Source organism: Eimeria necatrix, genomic scaffold (assembly GCF_000499385.1).
Source record: "Eimeria necatrix Houghton genomic scaffold, Enh_scaff83, whole genome shotgun sequence".
Lineage (NCBI taxonomy): Eukaryota > Apicomplexa > Conoidasida > Eucoccidiorida > Eimeriidae > Eimeria > Eimeria necatrix.
The window spans coordinates 56,127-74,854 of NW_013651772.1; the positions used below are offsets into that span (position 1 = coordinate 56,127).

General features: G+C 51.1%; 2 protein-coding genes across 2 annotated transcripts; both read left to right on the top strand.

Annotated features, from left to right (window-relative positions):
* Window positions 1–975: 975 nt before the first annotated feature.
* On the top strand, window positions 976–11,541 carry ENH_00078990 (phosphatidylinositol transfer protein beta isoform, putative; the record flags this gene model as incomplete). Its single annotated transcript, XM_013577731.1, has 25 exons — window positions 976–1,020; window positions 1,315–1,490; window positions 1,711–1,773; window positions 1,914–1,950; window positions 2,041–2,112; window positions 2,315–2,386; window positions 2,934–3,484; window positions 3,650–4,179; window positions 4,411–4,535; window positions 4,797–4,876; window positions 4,984–5,355; window positions 5,533–5,578; window positions 5,783–5,827; window positions 5,981–6,221; window positions 6,313–6,369; window positions 6,490–6,771; window positions 6,967–8,198; window positions 8,436–8,617; window positions 8,738–8,868; window positions 9,076–9,255; window positions 9,521–9,747; window positions 9,928–10,283; window positions 10,449–10,526; window positions 10,766–10,858; window positions 11,385–11,541. 25 exons carry the CDS (start codon window positions 976–978, stop codon window positions 11,539–11,541), a joined length of 5,430 nt encoding a protein of 1,809 aa, XP_013433185.1.
* Window positions 11,542–15,190: 3,649 nt separating this feature from the next.
* On the top strand, window positions 15,191–18,648 carry ENH_00079000 (kinesin motor domain-containing protein, putative; the record flags this gene model as incomplete). Its single annotated transcript, XM_013577732.1, has 10 exons — window positions 15,191–15,445; window positions 15,549–15,767; window positions 15,922–16,254; window positions 16,388–16,475; window positions 16,602–16,711; window positions 16,995–17,123; window positions 17,387–17,487; window positions 17,685–17,950; window positions 18,162–18,276; window positions 18,462–18,648. The coding sequence occupies 10 exons, from the start codon at window positions 15,191–15,193 to the stop codon at window positions 18,646–18,648; spliced, it is 1,803 nt and encodes a 600-aa protein (XP_013433186.1).
* Window positions 18,649–18,728: the final 80 nt, after the last annotated feature.

The window sequence follows — 18,728 nt, forward strand, 5'->3', positions numbered from 1 at the left end:
TTCTCTAATGTTCTAGGGGATGAAAGTGGCTCAGATTGATACTGGTGAGCGGCGAAGCGGTGAAGTCTCTGAATCCTCTCTAGAGCTACCCCGCTGAGACCACAAACTGCTACTAAGCTATATCCTAGACTGGTGCCCTTGGCCCTCCTGGTCTCCAGCTCCTTTTTCTGCGCAGACTCGCCCGAGCTTCTCAATTTCCAGTTGCGCAAACCCCTGATTAGCCCCTAGTACAACACAGAACAGTATCCAAATTCTCATACAGAAAAGAACTTCTCGTGAAAGTAGCCTAACTGCTACGAGAGACATGGCAGCACGTAGCAGGCCGCCTTCGCAGAATCTCCAAAAGCGCAAACTAGGGACCCAGAAGGGCCCCCCAGTCTGCATAACGCTCTTGACAGGCGGTCCCTGCCATCTAATTCAAAAGCGAAGATGAGTAATGACACAGATAAGAATAAACTGAGGGCTATTCCAGAAATGCTGACGGCCCATTCGTTAGCAGCAACCGGTCTGACCAGGGGCCCCCCAGAAGTCGCTGAGGTGAGGTTTGGAGGGCCCCGCGAGCGAAATGTTAAATTCCTCGTTTTCGAGCGCTTACGTTTGATAAATTAGTGTCAAAAATAGCATATTTCTCATGAACACAGTCACTTCTCTTCGGGGGGCCGACATGCTGCACTAAGGGCTGTGCAGCAAGACGCTGAATTTCTCCTAAGGGCCCTCCAGGAGGCCTCTGTTGGTTGCCGTCTGGCTGAGCAAGTCTCCACGGAGCCTGCTAGCTAGCAGCCATAAACAGCCTTGTCTGTGGGCCCCTAGTTGTTTACAGGCTTCTGCTCGCTGCCCAACACTTGCCGCCTTTCCTATAGTGTGCATACATCACTGAGTCCTTCGCGGGCCCCCAGGCCTAGAGGCCGGCTTGGCTGAACCTGGCGGGCCCATAGCTTTGTTCTTCATGGCCCTCTTGGCATCACTCTGGGTAAAATGAAGGTCGTCGAGTTTCGCCTCGTCCTTCCCCTAACTCCAGAGGTATTTTCAAGCAAGCTCCGCATGTAGAGGCCCCCCAGAGCCCTATCTTAAGAATTTCAAGCTATAGTTTCTCTAGAGAGCCTCCGCTGAAGCCGTTCTAGGGTGACCTCGTGAAGCAACTTCAGACAGCAGGCCCAAAGAACGTCTTGGGGCACCCTGCATTTGCCCTGTCACCGGGATTTTTGCCGTTCTCAATTTTGATTGTGCTGTTGCTCCCTCTTCCGGTGATCATATTGCTGCTTTTTCGCTGCCGTTGCTGACGTCACTGCTGCTTCTCTTCTGCTGCCGCTGCAGGAGTACCGGCGCTGTCAGATATTTCTGGTGGCGCTGGCGGCGCTGGAGACTGCGGAGGCGCAGAAAGCGACAGGGGGACCCCCCAAAGCCCCCATGATAGAAGTACTTGCGACCGAAGACTACAGCAATAATGGCGAACAGGGGCAATACACACACAAGCGCTTTGACCTTGCGGAGTACGGCAAACCCTGAACCTTAATTCCTCGTAGAGGTTTCATTAGAATTGCTCAGATTCTCAGGGATTGTGCAAATTACAGAGTGATTCGCTCGAGACTAAAGGGCGTGGAAGCACATGTAGGGCAAAAGAGTGGGCCGCAGGCACGGTTCACTGTTTGGCGGCAGGGTTTGGGTTCGCCAGTCCACACCTTGGGTTTACTGCTCACGGCTTTTGCGCAGGAAGTTGCCAGGATGGCTTCTTAAATTTGTGGACAGAGGGAGTTGCACCTTTGACGAGAAATCGTGAGTTTAAGTTTTATACATCACAGCTCTGGGGTTGAACATTCCGTATGCACAGATAGTTTCCCGCAATTTGGTGCTTGAGCTTTGCGCACCAGATTTGCGAAATGAAGCTCTGAATATGAGGGTTTCGTTTTGCTCAGATGGAATGCTTATCCCCGTCTTCGCACGCAATATGAGGTAGGGAGGTAAACATACAGCCTCCTCCGTCGACATTTCTGATGGTAGAATCCAGGGTCTAGCGTTTGAAGTTTCGGCTTTTGCGCACAGTCGGAGAAGTTCTCGCGGGCAAAGATTTCGATCACGAGTAACCATCTAGTGGGTGTCTGCACAGACGATAATGTAAGCCCCTTTTGCTGATGCTGCTGCTGGTGATGCTGCTGCTGCCGCTTCTGCAACTCCTGGGAAGCTTGCAATCCTTTTTTGGGAAGCTGCTGATATATCTTCTTTGGCAACCGCGGCGATCGTGGTGCCCTATGTGGAGTATCTGTGCAAGGTCTGTAGCGTTTGAGTTGTATGAGCTGTGTGTCCTGGTCTTGCTTAGGCCACTGACCTTCCTCCTGAAGCTTTGCGGATGAGGAAGGTCGACCTTATTGATATCGTCAATGATAGAGGAGTATGTTGGAATTAGGGGATTCGAAAAGGGGCTAGCTGGGCTGTGCAGCGATGGTCCCCGGGATGTCTTATGCACAGTCCGGGATTGCCGTTTGAAGTGTCAGTTTGCCTGTGTTGGGTCCCTGTGGCCCACGCTGGACTGGGGAAGCTCTCTCTGGTATTTTGTGCGTTATTGTGCCTTGTGGTCTGCTCATCGCCCTTCATATCATTGCTCCTGCTACTGCTTGTATTCTGTTCCATGTGTTTATTGCAATGCCTCGTTTGCCTGTTGTATATTTCTCCACCTGCGCCGGCTTGCTTTTGCCGAGGTTTGTCCCGATACTCCGTACAGTATACAGTAACTGTATTTTCCCTCCTGTCTTTGCAGTTAGTGTGTTTGTACGTAGTGGGCAGGCTTTCCCTGTTTCAATACGCCATGCATGCTCAGTTCCACCATATTTTTCTCCCGTTCCATTTATTCAGACATTCATTGCAGTGTGCTAAGATCACATGTATATGAAATCAACTTTACATCATTTTGGTGTTTTCTGTTCGGGCCCCTAATTCAGGGCAGTGCGTCCGACGAATTTCGAAAGTGGAAATCTGAAAAGGCGCAGTTCGGTCCTTTGCGCTCCGACTGGATTCAAAATGTCCCTTTAGTACCGCCTAAGATCCGCAGAGCACCTCGGAGGCCCAGGGGAGTCTCTAGAAGGGCTTCACAGCCTCCGAATGCCCCTGACAGTCGTGCTGGCACAGTGGATGATCCAGGAGAGCGTCCAAAGGTTAACACGGAGCCCTCCAGTAGCTCTGGGGGCTCTCTTGTCACGTTATCTGGCGAATTACATGCTTCTGAGGGAAGTTCTGCGGTGTCTGACGCATGCGGTTCTGAGGAGGGACCAGCGCATTCAGAGGAACAGAGTTCAGGGGCCTCATTGGTAGCGCACCCTCCTGTGGCGGATCTGGTGCCAGCATATCCCCTGATGACTTGCTACAAGTGCTTTCAAATTGACTTCCCCTACTTCGGCATTATATCTGGGAAGATAGAAGGATGGGTGGTGGCAGCAATGCGAGAGCAACTGCTGCACTACCACAGACGCGCAGTTGCGTGCATCGATAAGTGGTAAGTACAAGCAGCACATTTTTGAGGGGTGACGGAAAGGCGGAGTGGCGGGCGAGATTCCGGATTAGCGAAAATATGCGCAGCTTCTGGGGCCCTCTGCAGGTGGACACCGTGATTTGGAGGACCTCGTGTTTAGGTTTCGCAAATTTGGGCTCTATTTCTCAGGTATGACTTGTCATTGGAAGAAGTGCGTGCCTTCGAGGAAGACGTCAGGGAACAGCTAGCTGTCCTGGCCTCTCTCTCCCGCAATGCCACGGCGGCCTCCACTGGAAGCGCACAAGCACCGGAGCACGAACTTAGCGGCCGTCCAAGAAGCCTTTTAGCAAGCGCCTTATCAGAGTCGGTGGATGGCGCGGGAGAGGCTGGTGCCTATACTTCAGATTCTGACGAGAGCGCATCTGGTGGGGCAGGTGGAGGTGAAGGAGCCCATCGAAGGTGCCTTGAAGTCGTAGAAGAGGCCCTAGACGACTGGGATCTCTATCAGGGCTACAGTTTGTTGCCGTTTCGGTTGTCCCCACGAAGTGTTTCTTTGCTGCAGAAGCTGCAGCAAAGTATCCCTAATGTTTCAAAGTTACCGCAGCAAGACCAGCAGTATCAGCAATGGAGAGCGCGAAGCTTCTGTGACAGTCCAGCGGGATCCCCCCCTCCCATGAAACGAGACAGTCCCATACGGCACGGATACTTGGACAAATTAGGTATGCTGAGGACCACGCTGTAGCTTCGGGGTGTAAGGCCTTATCTTGTGGTGGGGCTGTTTCCTCTGCCTCTCCCCTCTCTGCTGCTGGTGCAGCAGCCTTTGCGACTGCCGCTGTTGAAGATGTTTAGGCTATGCCAAACTGTTCGTCGATGCCGATGCTGTCGCTCTGGGATGCCAGACTTTTGCTGCTAAAGCAGGATTCTTCACATTGCCAATGTTGCCGCTGCAGGTGACGGTCTGTGGGGCAGCCGATGGAATTTGCGTTATTTTTTGCTTCGGGGAAACCGACTTCAGTACTTCGATGACCCCAGGGACCCCAGGGCCAAACAGTCTTTCGTCCTCACAGGCGCTAAGGTCTTCCGCTGCTTCTAATTCTGTTGTTGTTCCATTCGATATCACTGTTGCCAATATATCTGTTTGGTTGCAAGTTAGTGGCATTCTACTGCTGGGGTTGATGCATGCGACCTGCTTGCCTCTTCGGAAATTCCTGTTTCTGATGGTGTCGCTGTCGCTGCTACCACAGTTGCTGCTGCTACTGCTGCCAGAACTGAGACAGTTAACCCTAAATACTTATTCATTAGCAATAAGGCTCGAGGATTCACGGTCTGTGCTTAGGTTGGCTGGGCCGCTGATTTAGGAGAGAAGCCATTCGCCTTCTACGTGGAGACTCTTTCAAGAAAACGCCTTACACTCAGGTTAGCTTGTGAGGGTTCAGGGCTTAGTAGTTCAAATGCAGCATTGGAGGTGCACTGTCCATTGTTTACAGTATTGGTTTAGGTTTTACCGATATGCGTTATCTCAGCGGTGCCAGCGAGGAAGAATCTCGCGCTTGGCTGATGGCACTTCATCAAGCTGCATCAACAGGGGATAGCAGCAGTACTAGCAAGTATACAGCTGGTCAGCCTACGGACTTGAAAGCTTTGCACTCCTTGGCAACCCCAGGGAGGCCCTTCGACTTATCAGAAGTGCTTTTTCGGCACCCTTCAGGGGAACCTGTGAACAATGATGAGCTTTCCTCCTTGGCAGTTAGGATGATCTCCAGTGCGGCCTCTCAAGCTGCGCCGGTGGCCTCTTCTCAACCTGCGGAGTCGCCCTTAGGGCAAGCTGCAGCTGGGACACTGTCTGCTGCTGCTTCAGCTGCTGGCACTGCTGCACAAGACCCTGTTAGCCAGAGGTACTCTTGAGGCCCCATGGCTCACGTAGACTTCTTTCTTCCGTCCTGGGTGTGTCTTATTTTCGGGAAAGGGCAGGTGATTGACTATGTGATTAATGCCTTGTGCTGTTATGACTGCTGCTGCTGCTGCTGCTGCCTCTGATGTTCTTGTCGGTGCTGCTGCTGCTCATGCTACAGGCGCAGCAACGGCCGTCTTGTGTCTAACAATAACAGTGAAAAGAAGGTAATCTATTCGCATTCTGTTGTTGCCGCCCTATTGAAGGCATCCAATGGTGCTTAGGGCTCTTCGGACGCTTTTTAAGACCTATCAGGGTCCCACTTAAAGGCCAACTTTGGAGATGCTGGGAGTACTTCCAGAAACCCTTGTGCTGGTTCTCATTTCCTGTTGGAGACCTGCTCCTGGCCCTGTGCTTTGTTCATGTTGCAGCAACAAGTAACGGAGAAGCTGCAGCAGCAAGTGTCCGTAATGAAGGTGGGAAACCGAACCTGTAGCTGATGCTTCCACCGCTGTATTTGCCGGTGCTACTGCCCTCAAGCCAAGTATTAAGTTTCGTGCTATTGTTGCTCGAATCCTCTATCTGTCTGCCAATGATTGCGTCTCCGGTTGCATCTTTTGCTGCTGCAGGGGCCCCTGAAAGAGGCCCTTGCAAGTCTAATGAAGCGGTGCCCTTGGAGCCGGTGCTTCGTAGGAAGGGGCATAGCAGCTCCGCATATGGCTTTTATGGGAACGTGCGTGGCAAAAGATGGCCTTGATGTACAGCAGCAGGCACGGGGATCACAGCAGTTGGGGGCCTTAAAGCGTTCTCTCTCGAGCATCCTTGAAGAGACAGAAGGGGGTGGATTCATACCATCTCTTTCTGCTGAAGGTATTGCGCTGACTGCATGCTGTAGAGTTTGTAGCTGTCCGAAAATCTAGGCATTAGTGCTTGATAGTTACGGGTTTGTTTGTGTGTACAGCTTGTGCGGTGGGGGCCCTCGTCGTTTCCTTGCTGCTGATGGTGCTGTCCGCTGCTTGTGCGGCATGCTGCTGCTCAAGTCTTCTGCTTCTTATGTGGCGTATGGTGGGTGGATGCTTCGGGCCCCTGGGACTATTCAAACATATCTTGAACGCCGCTTCCCACACAGGCATATTAGGTTGGAGTGATTCTCCAAGCAGGGCTTATGGGGTGCGTTCGTGGTACTGGGGGGCCATTCTCACACTGTTTGAGGCATTCAGGGCCGCAGCAGCAGCTACTGTTGCTGCTTTGCTTCTCTGGGGGGCCCTGTATATTTTATTTATCTTCTTCTGGAGCAAAGCCTCCCAGAGGAAACGGGAACCCCCTGCAGCGAGGGCGCCTCCCCTACTGAAGGCTGCGTGCCTAGCAGAAGGGCCCCCAGAGTCAGTGTTGTTGTGTGCGCTTCCCCCTGAAGCCAAGAGTAAGCATCAACTTCTACGTGGGTGCTGCACCTGAAAAGGGACCTAGGCAGGCTTAGGGCCTCTATTCTAGCCTCCCGTGGCCAAGCCCTCCAATTCTTGGCCCGCTGTCAGTTCTCGTTAGAAGAAAAGGCCGAAAGGCGCCTTCACCGGGCTAACGTTTTTCACTAGATGTGATGTGCATGCTTGTGCTGCAGCAGTAGAATGGGTGCCCCCCGATCCCTCGGCGTTGGGTGCAGGGGGCCCCTTCTTAATGGAGGATATCGAGACTCTCAGGCCCCTGGAACTGCTCTTAAGTGACCCGAGAACTGTTTCTTCTCTCTGCTGGTGGGCAGTTCGTCGAGAGGTCCCCAGGCTGTCAGACTTTCTTACTTGGCTCTTAGCTCCCCTTATCCAGCAGCAGTTGCAAGAGCAGCGCCAGCACCAATTGCCGCAGCAGGAGCGGAAGTTGCAGCAGCAGAAAAGCGAGGAGCTCACAACAACAAACAAAGCTGCCGCAGCAGGGATGTTGCTGTTGCAGTTGCTCTGGCGGCTGCTCGAGCAGCTGATGCTAGTTTGCTGCTGGGGCGGCATTGCTTTGGGAGGAATTCTAGGAGCCTTCCTAATAACATTTTTGGGCTCCCTCTGGGTGCCCCTACGCTTGCGTCGAGTATCTTGGTCTGCGTCTCTTGATGGTAACGGCTATCTTCTTTTCTCCCAGCTGTCTCCATTGCCTGAAGAACGTCAGGAACTTCGTGGAAGCCCTCAAGACGATTCTGCGGGTCCGTTTGCAACAAAGTCTTTGTGGAAGGCGATCAAGGAACGGGCCTTGACCCCTTTTAGATGCTGGCACTCCCAGGGCTGGGAGCCTTTTCCCCACGGGGCCTCCCAAAAGACTTCCCATGACGCTGGAGGCTTCGAGGCTCTCCTTGTTATTCCTCTTCCTGCAGTTCCAAGTAACTCTTTGTCCACCGGCCTAGAGAAAGTGCAGCAGCTACAGCAGCAGCTTCAGAAAGAGTTGCAGCAGCAGCACTGGAGCTTGGCGTCTCTCCGGCTACAGAAGACGCCTGATGCTGAGCGGGAAGGGCGCACTGAGAATCTCTGGGCCTCCCGTGATGCTGCTTCTGCCTGGGATTCCCGATCCTGGAAAAGCGAAACCATTCCGATGTTTAACAGCATGGCGTCTGAGGCCGTCTCAGAGTCTTCTGCATGCACTCACGCATGTGTTGTTGAAACCGACGAAAGCCCCTGTCTCGTCACTTGGGTAGGGGCACTTCGTTGGGGTACACGGAATGTCCCTCGTTGGCTCGAGGGTTTGTTGACTCTCAGGCAGGCAGAAGCTACCTTGGGAACACTTCTTTCTCACCTTCGAGCTCGCAGAGGCCTCCAGTCGGGGGGACCCCCGACGTCTTACGGCGTTAGGGGGCCTTTGACACCTTCCCTTCATACTGTAGGTTATTCTTCCTAGCCACTCCTGCCAGGCACCAACTAGCCTTTGGCAGCTGCTGCTAACTACTAAGCGATTACTTCGGCTCCGTGCTGAGTCTGTAGGAACGCTTTGCTCTTCTGGAAGGGCCTCTTTGAAAGCTCTAATGTGGGAACCTCTGAGGACACGCTTCTAAGAATGCTCCAAAACCCGCCTAAGCGCCGTTAGATGTTTTCTGGGCTTTGCGTTTGGCTTGTGTAGGTCTACACAGAAGAGCCACCACTAGGGCCTTTCAATGCATGCACGGGCACAGAGAAAGCCGGCATTGACCTTGTAGGGCCTCTCATGGAATTCTACAGTGCCCACGGGACCCTCAAAGGCTTCGAAGCAGAGTCTTTGGCCCGTCAGAGGGCGAAGCAAAAATACAAGGACACTGCAAGCAAGTGAGGCCCCCAAACTGGCGATAGAGCTCCCTTGGAAAACCGCAAATAACCAGACTTGCACTTACTACGGAAAAGCCAGAAGGATTTAAGGGCCTGTGGATGTGATGTTGCTGTTTTAAGACCATACCCATTGGCCGGCTGGAGGAAATGTGCCTGGGAGGGCCTAATGCAGGAAGAGTCCCTAGAGCTCGACAAACAGCGGTGCCTTCTCATGAAGTTGCTGCGAAGGCAGCGTGCAGATATCCCCAGAGGTATCATCACCCCCTAATTCATCGTAGCCTAACCCTTCCGGTTTGAAACCCTAAATCGTAAGCCACTACTGCTTGCTCCTTCTGTGCAATGCCTCGTGTATTTACGGCTGCTTCCAGCGTAGGAGTTATGACAAGGCTTAAGGCTTAAGTATTGGGTCTAGGCCCAAGTGACTGAAGGTCAAACCTCACAGTTTAGGTGCTTCGCAGGTCCACAGCTCCCTTCAAGTGGCCCTCTTCCTATAGGGCTGCTTCGGGCTGCCTCGCTGCTATTGCTGCTACCGGATTGCATGGCACAGGGACCCCCTATTCTCAAGAAAGCTTTTGCTGGAGGCCCGCTAGAAAAATTTAAGGCAACATTGGCATTCGCTGTGTCGATTTTGCACAGAGGTGTGTCGCTGATTATCGTTTTGCTGTCCTAGTGGCTGTTGTAGCCGCCTCTGATGAGGCCACTTCTCTTGCGGTACTACGATTCCAGAAGTGCAAGCGCAGCAGAAACGGGTTTCTTTAAAATGGGCCGATCCCATTTTAGCAGTCGTGCTGCTCAGTGCCATGAGAGCCTTGCGTGGCACCTCTCTTCTTTCCAGCTTTTCGGCATTGTAGGCTAGGGTTAGGAATGGCATTTAAGTGTTTAAGTTTCTGTGTTGATCTTCAGGATGCTGGCAAGCCCCACCTCTGGCAGCGTACTTAGGAGAGACATTTCAGGGCCATCTGCAAGAGCCAGCAGGAACTCCCCGTGGCCAATTGGGGGCTTCTCAGGGAGGCTGGCTAGTTTACGTGGAGCAGACGGGCGTGGGGCCTCCAAGTACCCTTTTTTCGCTCTCTAGCCCCGGGTCCATGGCGCAGGTTTGGGGTCATCTATCTTTCCTTGTAAACTATCAGGTATGGAAGATCTTTAAAAGAGCCCCACAAATACAGGGCCACTAAGGAGAGTACTGGGGAACCAATGGAGAGGGTCATCATTTTTGTCTACCTTCGTTCGTTGGCTGAGAGAGCCTCGCATTCTTAGCATATCTTGAGGAAGCCCATTTGTGTATTTTTGCTTATGGTTTTGCTGATCAGCCTGGACAGTGTGTAGTTACAGTTAAAGGCAAAATGAACGTCTGTTTCTCTAAAGGGGAGATGTTCTCGTTCTCACTGCCTGAACTGCACATTGAGGGCCTTTTGTGGGGTCGGCGCTACTTTTATTGGCAAGGGCCCCTTCATGTGGAGGGGCCAGACGTATGCTGCACCGTTATTGTGGCTGGGGCTGCCCAACAGGGCCCCTATGGAGGTGCCTTTCGTGATGAGCTCTTCGGCCAGGTGATGCAGAAGGACTCTACACACGATAAAGGCACGAAGGGGCCCGAGTGTCCCCTGGATACATTGGCAACTGTCACTGGGTCCTATACAGACAAGCTGTTTTGGAATGATGAAGAGTCAGTCTGCTGGTGCTGCTGCTGGCGCTGCTACGAAGACACGAATATGTGTGGTTTAGCTGTTTCTGCCTTCAGTGCTCCGTATTCTTTTTTTCATGCTTTTTGCTGGCTCTTAAGAGTGTTTCTCAAGAAGCGGCTTCGTTTAGCTTTTGTTTTTCTCTCCAGGATTTGGAGTGTATACACCGCTCAGACCCTTCACCTCTTCGCAGTGCCAGACGAGGAGGCTCTTCCCATAGACAGCAGGTCAGACCCTAACGCCGTGGTGCCATTCTCCCATTTCACCACTTGCCCACTTAGCTAGCGAAAATAGGATTCCACTGGCCCGACGGGACTCTATAGGTTTTTTGGGGTCCATCTCCTGCCTTCTCCATATCAGAAGGAACTGTGAAGCTCCCATCGGCGGGCGCTGTTGACGTCTCAGATTGCCTTTGTTGTTGAATCTTTGATGCTCGCGTGCCTGCCATCGCTGTGACTCTATTCAGGTTCAGGGCTGACAGCTTGCTGTTGTCTTTGGGGGATGAAGACGCAGCAGACAAAGTGAGACGGAAACAGTTGGCCATCGAGGCCTCGGACATGTAAGGAGGAAAAAACCCAGGAGAAAACTCGGGGAAAAGTCTGGGGGTTTATCGTCTCTCTTTTGCTCCGCGTCTGTCGCTTCACGTGAATGTTTGGACTTTCTGCTTGTTTGTTGTTGGTTCTTCCGCATCGTTTTGTTCGTGCTGCACGGCCCCTACTCCTACGCAGCATGTTGCTCATGCGTGCACTAATTTTTCTGTCCTCGTTTTCTTATATGCGTCTAGCTGTTCGCTTTTTCTGCACTATCCCGCTGTATTCTCTACTCCTATATAATTTATTTGCGCGTTGACCCCTTTCGTGTATCTGCTTTTCACTTTGCCTGCCTCTTCGATCGTTTTTCGCATGGCTCTCTGCGAACTTGTGTGTTTTTCTGTAGGTGAATGTTAACATCTATTCCTTATTTACGATTTCTTATTCAGTATCACTGTTCGTCGTTTTCTTCGTATGTTCTTTGAACAGTCTGTGTTCCCACTTTTTCAAGTTTTCCGTGTTTGCGTCTCGGCTTCGTCTCTTGCTGCTTTGCAGGGCCCAGCAGGCGCGTTTTCTGCGCCAGCAGTCCGAAGGGTTTCCCGCAAGTCCGGGAGGCCCTACTGATTCAAGCGATCCATTTGGGGTTCCTTTAACAGCCCATTCAGAAGGGTGTCCCGCACCGCAAAAGCCGTCCCCAGGGGACACACAGTAGATAGTGCCGTGTGGCTATAAGGGACATAGACTCTCCAGGCTTGGGGGTCCCCCAGTCTTATTTGTACTTCCAAGTTTATATTTTAGGCCGTAAAGAAGCCGCCAAAAATGTTCCGCGAGAACCCAGGGTTGTAGTGTTCCCCTGCGGAGTTAACATGCACCTCAGCGCAGCATGGAAAAGTGCAGCAGCAGCAGCACTAGAAACAACAGGAGGAACCGGGAATATTAGCAATAAGAGGAAAACAGCAAGAGTAGCAACTTGAGGAGAGTTCAACGGTGGTGGCACAGTGCAGTAACATCATCGTCCGTGCAGCAGCAAATATAGGTGCCCTAGCAGCACCACTAATGGCGATAGGAGCATGAAGACCCTTTAGAAGCACTTGCAGGGAACAGTATGTGCATCTAACTTGGGGTTGATAGATCTGGCCGCACGCAATACGCAACGATTCGGGGGGCTCCCACAGCGTCTTCAGGAGGGGCTTCTTTCAGGGGCCTCTGGCTTAGGCGGCGGGTACCCCTTATAGGGTCAAAGGGCCCCTTGTCTGTTATAGTAGGGTTGAGAAAGACGCAAGGAAGGAAAACAGGCGAGTGAACATATACACCGACGCTACGAATGGAAGACAGACAAAAGAATCCAAGGCAAAATCAAGGAGGTAGCGGAAACAGGGTGACACAAGCTGTTAAAGAGAAGCAAAAGAACGGCAAAATGAAGTCAGAACCGTCAAGCAGCAAAGAGAGGTAGCAAATTTCGATAAGGAAGCATTAAAGGCCTTAGGGACAGCCCTGCAACCAAGGATATAAATTGGGACAACGCTAAGGAAGGGGTAAGGCGCACGAAGAGAATGGGTTTATACACAAACAAATTTGGAAGCATGAAGCGGCGCCAGAAGATGGGCGTGAGCACGAAAGGGAGCTAAATGTGGTGGATAGAGGTGGAGAAAAACTATTAGAGACAGGTACTCTGGCAAACAGGTAGCTTGGACTGCGCCTGCCTGTCGTTGCTTGCAATTGTGCCTTCGTCTGTCCGTGTTGCTCTCTTTCACTGCAACTATTTATCTTTACCTTCGTTCGCCATATGCTGTTTCTATCTCTTCTTATTTCTGTTTCCTGCTTCTATACTTGGCTGTGTCTGATCCTGTCTGCCTTTCCTTCCTGCCGTCGTGCTTATTTCTGTCTTTGTCCGCAGTTGTGATTTTTTTATCGCTTTGCCTGTGTCTCTGCCAGTCTGCTTTCCTCTTGGTGTCTGCATCATTTTGCCTGTATCTACGCGAGTTTTTTCGTGCTTTACTCCTTTCAGTCTTGTATTATCGTCCTATTTACATTTCTCTACGCTAAATAGGAGGCTTAGCATAGGGAAAAAGTCGCCACTGAACTTTGTGTCCGAATGCCCAAAACTGCCCCCCCTATCTCGTAGGTTGTTAATACAAAATAGCACGCCTCCAGAACACTCCATTTTACAAGCACAAGCCCCCAATGCCCGAAATTTGCACTGTATTCTCAACCTTTATGTTTGGCTGCAATCATCCGAAGAAGACCCTTTTGGTGCGACTCTTCTAGCTCAGAGACGTTTGGAGTCAGGGCTTTCTGGCAGTAACTGTTGTTTTTTGTAGCCCACTGCTGCAGCAGAGAAATAGTTGCAATCCAAATGCCCGCTTGTGAAAGCATATTGATCCGAGTTTATCAAAAACGGCGCACTAGATCGTAAATGCTTAAAGGTGCGTCTTAGCATGCACCTTCACAAGTGTATTCCACTTGACGTGGGGAGGCCGACTGACGGGTGTGCAACTGCAGAAGCCAAAACTAATTATAAGCCTTGAACCGTAATCTTACGCAGGTTCGGTTAGTGTGCAAGCGAGCAAAAATACTTAAGCACACAGGGCCATTGCAAACGTGCAGCACCAAAGGAAGCCTTCAGGTTGTTGGTGGCTCTTCAAGGGCGTTAAGGGAAACTAGAACGGTCAAGGTCGTAGATGGCCCTCACCAAGCATTCTTTCTGCGAGCGAAAGGAGGTTAGAGGCCCATATTGGACACTTTGGGACGCGCCGCCTAACTCAACCAGGGGATACATAGTTGCTTAGTGATGAGTTCCGCTATAAGAAGGGCACCGCGACAAGAACTGCTTAAGCAGTCAACAGCAACTAATAATAGCCCAAGTGCCAGCTAATAGTGCCAGAAAGAGAATATGAGTGGGGAACAGAAGGTGTTTTTAGGGGCTTTACGGACGGGATAACCCTTAAGAAATGCAATGACCTGATGAGAAGTGCCCTGGCGTACCAGGCAAACTTGAGGACACAGGGGCTTTTTGGGACTCAGAAACCCCTGAGAAAGAAATGCGATTACGCGGTCCCAGAGTCTGCTGAGTATCCATTGTATGCTTCCTTCCGTGGTGCTGTTCTTGCCTCTAGATTGTAGGTGACCTCAAGATGCGGTGGTCCACTTGACCAATGCCGCCAGCGCTTAGGGCTAAATTGTAGCTTGAAGTATGGAAAAGAACCTAGTTTAATTTTTTCACTCTTTTATACAAATAAAGAAGAGTCGTAATACATTATCAGGGCCTCCCTTAGGGTTCCGATCACCTGGCCACCACCGGGGCCCCGGAGGCCCCAGGGGCCCCGGATCCCCCCTTGCTCGTTTCCTTCTCATGCAGGTTGCAATGCATACAGTGGACGTCGACATACTTTGAGACAAAAAAAAGAAAAACTCCGCTCCCATTTCCTTCACAGTCACTGCTGCATCTCTGCTTTAGACAAAACACGGGGAATGTATGAGGCTCATGAGGTCACCTACACAGTTGCCGCGAAGGAGGGTGTAAGGCTCAATGCTTAAAGCTAAGAGTCATACAGCTGTAAAAAACATAGATAATGTGCAGGAAATGAAGAGGTAAAGGGAGTTAGCGGGGAGAACGAAAGGCAGCGCGGGCGAGCCATAGGCGAGTCTGAGCGGGCAGCACCGGCGTGTACCTAACTTCCACGAGGAGAGAGGGACATGGAAAATTGTCACAGAGCACCATTTATTTGCAACGGAAAGACAAGACAGGAGGAAACAGCCTAGAATACTGCCGTGGACAACGGCCGGGGGACAGGATACATCGGGAGAAAACCAAACATACGAATTTGTGCAAGGATAAACACGCATAAAATGGAATGCTTAGAATACAACTCTACATGAATAAATGCAAAAACAGAAGGGCTGCTAAGCAGAGAGTGCAGTGCGCGTACAAGTTTACCTGTAAATGGCTGAGGGAAGAACACAGAGGCAATAGCAGCAAATTGCCAGAGGATGACAAAAAGGAGGAAGTGCAGTGGACAGGCACAGACAAATGCAAGGACAATTTTCATCCCTTACTTTTTTCTTCTTGCTCTCAAGACCCTACAAAAGTCCAGAAAGGAAAAGTCAACACACCAGCACAGTTGAGTTATAGTGCTCTAGGTAGAAGCCCCACTGATTGTGAACCAAAGCGACACCGAAGAAAGAAAAATAAAACGCTTGGAAAAGGTTAAAACGGGGAGTTGAAAACAAAGGAAAGAGTCCACTGCAACAGATACTGAATTTGAGTCAGAATTCGAACCAGGAAGAGGAGTGGAGATAAAAAGAAACGAAAACACAGGCCGTAGCGATCAGTTCTCCCTCTTTCTACTTTCTGATCTACAATGTGTGCCAGCCCGCACGTGCGTACTGTAATTCGAACTCGACCAGTAACATTTTTGCCAGTGGACTTGTTCTGCGTGGACGATGAGAAGGACACAATAGAGGTCCGGTCCCCTTCTCGAGAAGAGGCGCTTTCCTTTCGGTTCGATAAAGTGCTCCACGATGTAACTCAGGAAACCGTCTACAAAGAATGCGTGCCCTCAATATTACAAGGGGCTGTGGACGGACTCAACGGAAGTGTTATGGCCTATGGGCAGGTTGGTCTCTAGTATCCATAAGAAATACCGCGTCTCAGAGCCTACGACTGAGCGACTAGCATTTCGCAATCGCGTGTGAGGGTGTGTAATTTGTGGCTGTCAGACAGGCGCTGGAAAGACATACACCATGTTTGGCAGCAGCCACAGTTACGCGTCTCGCGGCATCATTCCACGCTTCATCTCTGACTTATTTGCACTCCTTGAAAAACAGACAGAGTTAGAGGCTTCCGTTTTTGTATCCTTCTGCGAGATCGACTCCGAGCTCCTCTTCGATCTGCTGGCCGACAGCGGACTCGAGGGGCAGACAGGCACGGAGCTGCAGGTCAGACAGTCACAATAATTTCTGAGTCGACGACACAAGTATTCGAAGCCGCTGTAAAGTGCGTTTGATGTTCTAAGGTCGGGCATATTTGTCCGGAACCTGCTATCAGATGGGCTAGGGGCAAGAGTCTGGCATTCGTGATTTGTCTGCTCAGATTCAAGAGGACGCGAAGGGGGGTCTGACTGTGCGGGGCTTGACTGTGCGTCAATGCAGCAACTTGGAGGATGCACTGAACAGCTATTTCTGGGGTGCGAATTTGAGGTCAGTTTCGTCCCATGGCATAAACCCTTGCAGCAGCAGAAGCCACTGCATCTTCACCGTGTACGTGCATTGCAAGAACAACGATGGCGGAGGAGAGGGAGTGAAAAGCAGCAAAATTCATTTTGTAGATCTTGCCGGCTGTGAGCGACCCAAAAAGACACAAGGTGATGGGCCCCTGCTTAAAGGGACAGCATTCATCAACAAAAGCCTGTCTTTTCTGGAAATGGTGAGGACAATGGCAGGCAGGTACTGACAAAGTAAATCACTTCGTGCCCTGGCATGAGAGCTCGCAGCCGGGCGCTTGCCAAATAAAGTTGAAGGCCGACAGCCTTGCAATCACGTGTTAGGTTCCTGTTTAGGTGGTCGTGGCTTTGGGTGAGAAAGGCAGGGACCATATACCTTATCGCTCCAGTCGTCTAACGCACTTGCTGAAGGATACTCTTGGCGGTACGAACTTCAGGCTTGGAACTTGAGGTTCACAGTCAAGGCGGTTGTCTTTTTCGTTTGCTGCAGCTGCAGCTATCGTTGCCTTTCCCGCTCATTTTGCTGGAGTTTCTGTTGCTGCTGCTGCAGGTAACAGCAACACATGCCTGATAGCAAACATCTGGCCGGAAAAGGAGCACTTGGAGGAAACAGTGTCAACATTGCGTTTCTCTCAGCGAATGATGAGGGTATATTCATGCGTCTGATCAGCTGCTTCTTCTTTCTCACTTCATGCCCTGTTCATCGCAGTCTTTGTTCTCCATTTGCCTGCATATCCTTCCCACTGTCCTTCCTCCATTTAAGCTTTGCCTGACGGACATTAGGAACATCTCCAGGATGCTTTTCAGCTGGGAATCTGGCTTTTACTCTGCCTAACTTGCCTGCCACCACGGCTTCTGCCAAGCCACGCAACTAGAGACCCCGCGAGTTGGCTGATTTTCCATTCGAGCCTTTGGCCGGTGGCTTCTTTGTTGCATATTCCAGGTGGCGAACAAGGCGGTGGTAAATCTGACGATTGATCCTCTTGCACTTTCCAAAAGACTGGAGAAAGATGTGGCACGTCTTCGCCAAGAACTCCAAATCACCAATTCGCTCATGGGCAGGCACACCTTGGTGCGTTAAACAATACAGACACTTACTGCTTTAGTTTGAGGGACCATTAAACGCAGTGCTAAGAGTTCAACGCTGAAGCTACAAATTATACAGATGGTCAGAGCCTAACCTTCGGCGCTAGGAGCTTCAACACTACGTTGTGAGATCTAGTGACAGGATACGATGTCTGAGACCTTCTCAGCTCTATTAGGTCTCCTGTCTTCCTTGTAGAACCTAGGGCTTACTTTTGCGCTGCTTCGTTGGGTTTGGCATTTTTGGTGTAGTCCTACGACGCATCGTCTCCTGAGGAGCTGGAAAAAATGCGCAAGATGGCAACTCAGTTTCTCAACGGTGAACAAGAGGCGATCCAATTTACCTCTGTCAGGTATAGCAGCACAGAAAATCATGAGAGTGGTAGTGGAAACAGCTGCATCGGCAGCAGCGAAGGTACAGGAATGCGAAAGGCATGAAAGACACAACATCAGGAGCAACCAGGGGTGCATGCCACTCTTTCGACACACCAGTGCCGTCCTTTTCCCCAGGTAGTTGCCGCTGGTGCTGCTGCTGTCGCTCCTGCTGCAGGCAAGTTGAAGAGCTTCTGCAAATGATGAGGTCTGTCTTCCAAGAAATGGCGGCAACAATTCGGCGGGAGGCAGCAGAAGCAGTATCTGCTGCTGTTTCGTCCCCAGACAGTGATGTTACGGGGGCTCAGGGGGCCAATGAGCCTGCGGGAGCCTCCAAAGCTAAGGGTACACCGGCAACTCCAAAAGCGGGGAAAGACCAAAACAAGGCCAATCAGCAAGGGAGCTCCCAAGGCTCACCACAGCAAGGGCCTAAACCGGTGCAAAGTAAGTTTAGGGGCACTGCATTGCTGTATATTGGCTCGTTTCACTCAACTGATTCAAGGGATAGGGACGCAGCACTAGCAGCCCCAACACTAACAGCCGCAGTACTAAACATTGCAGCATTAGAATCAGCCAGCAACCTCGCTAGTACATGCAGGAGCTGTGGCAGCACTAAGACCAACGGCAGCGGCTGATACTTACAATGTGCCTACAGAGGTTGGGTATGAAGACCCCTCAGTAGGTGGTATTTCTTTAGGAACTGACCCGGACCAGTCCGAAATTGCTGTGGCCGACCGGCAAAACGGCTCCCGGCGAGCAGCTTCGCCTCAGTGAGGGCATTGGGTTCACTGTTTACAGTCATAGACTATAAGATTGGGGCTAGACTGGCTCGCTGTGGTGGCGTGTGTCTTGAAGTGATTCAGTGCTTCAAGGAGCATAATTCTGAGCTTGGAAAACATATATCTTTGGCTGATTAAGGCCCAATAGTAGCCCCTAGAGTGTTCTTTGATTTCAGGTCCAACGGCGAGAGTGTGCGTGGGTCTGGCACTGCAGTGCCGGGCTCCACTCGTTGCTGGGACAGACGAGAGGCCTACAGCCAATTTAGAGAAACAGAAGGCAAAGAACTAAGCAAAATCATAAGGAACCTTTCACAGCAACAAGCCCAACAAAAGCAACAACTTAAAGCTATTAGCAAGGTCTGAGATGGAAACGAACAAAATAAACTATGAATGCAAAATAGAACAAAATACACAGCAGGCAGAAATGAAGAAACACGCAAATG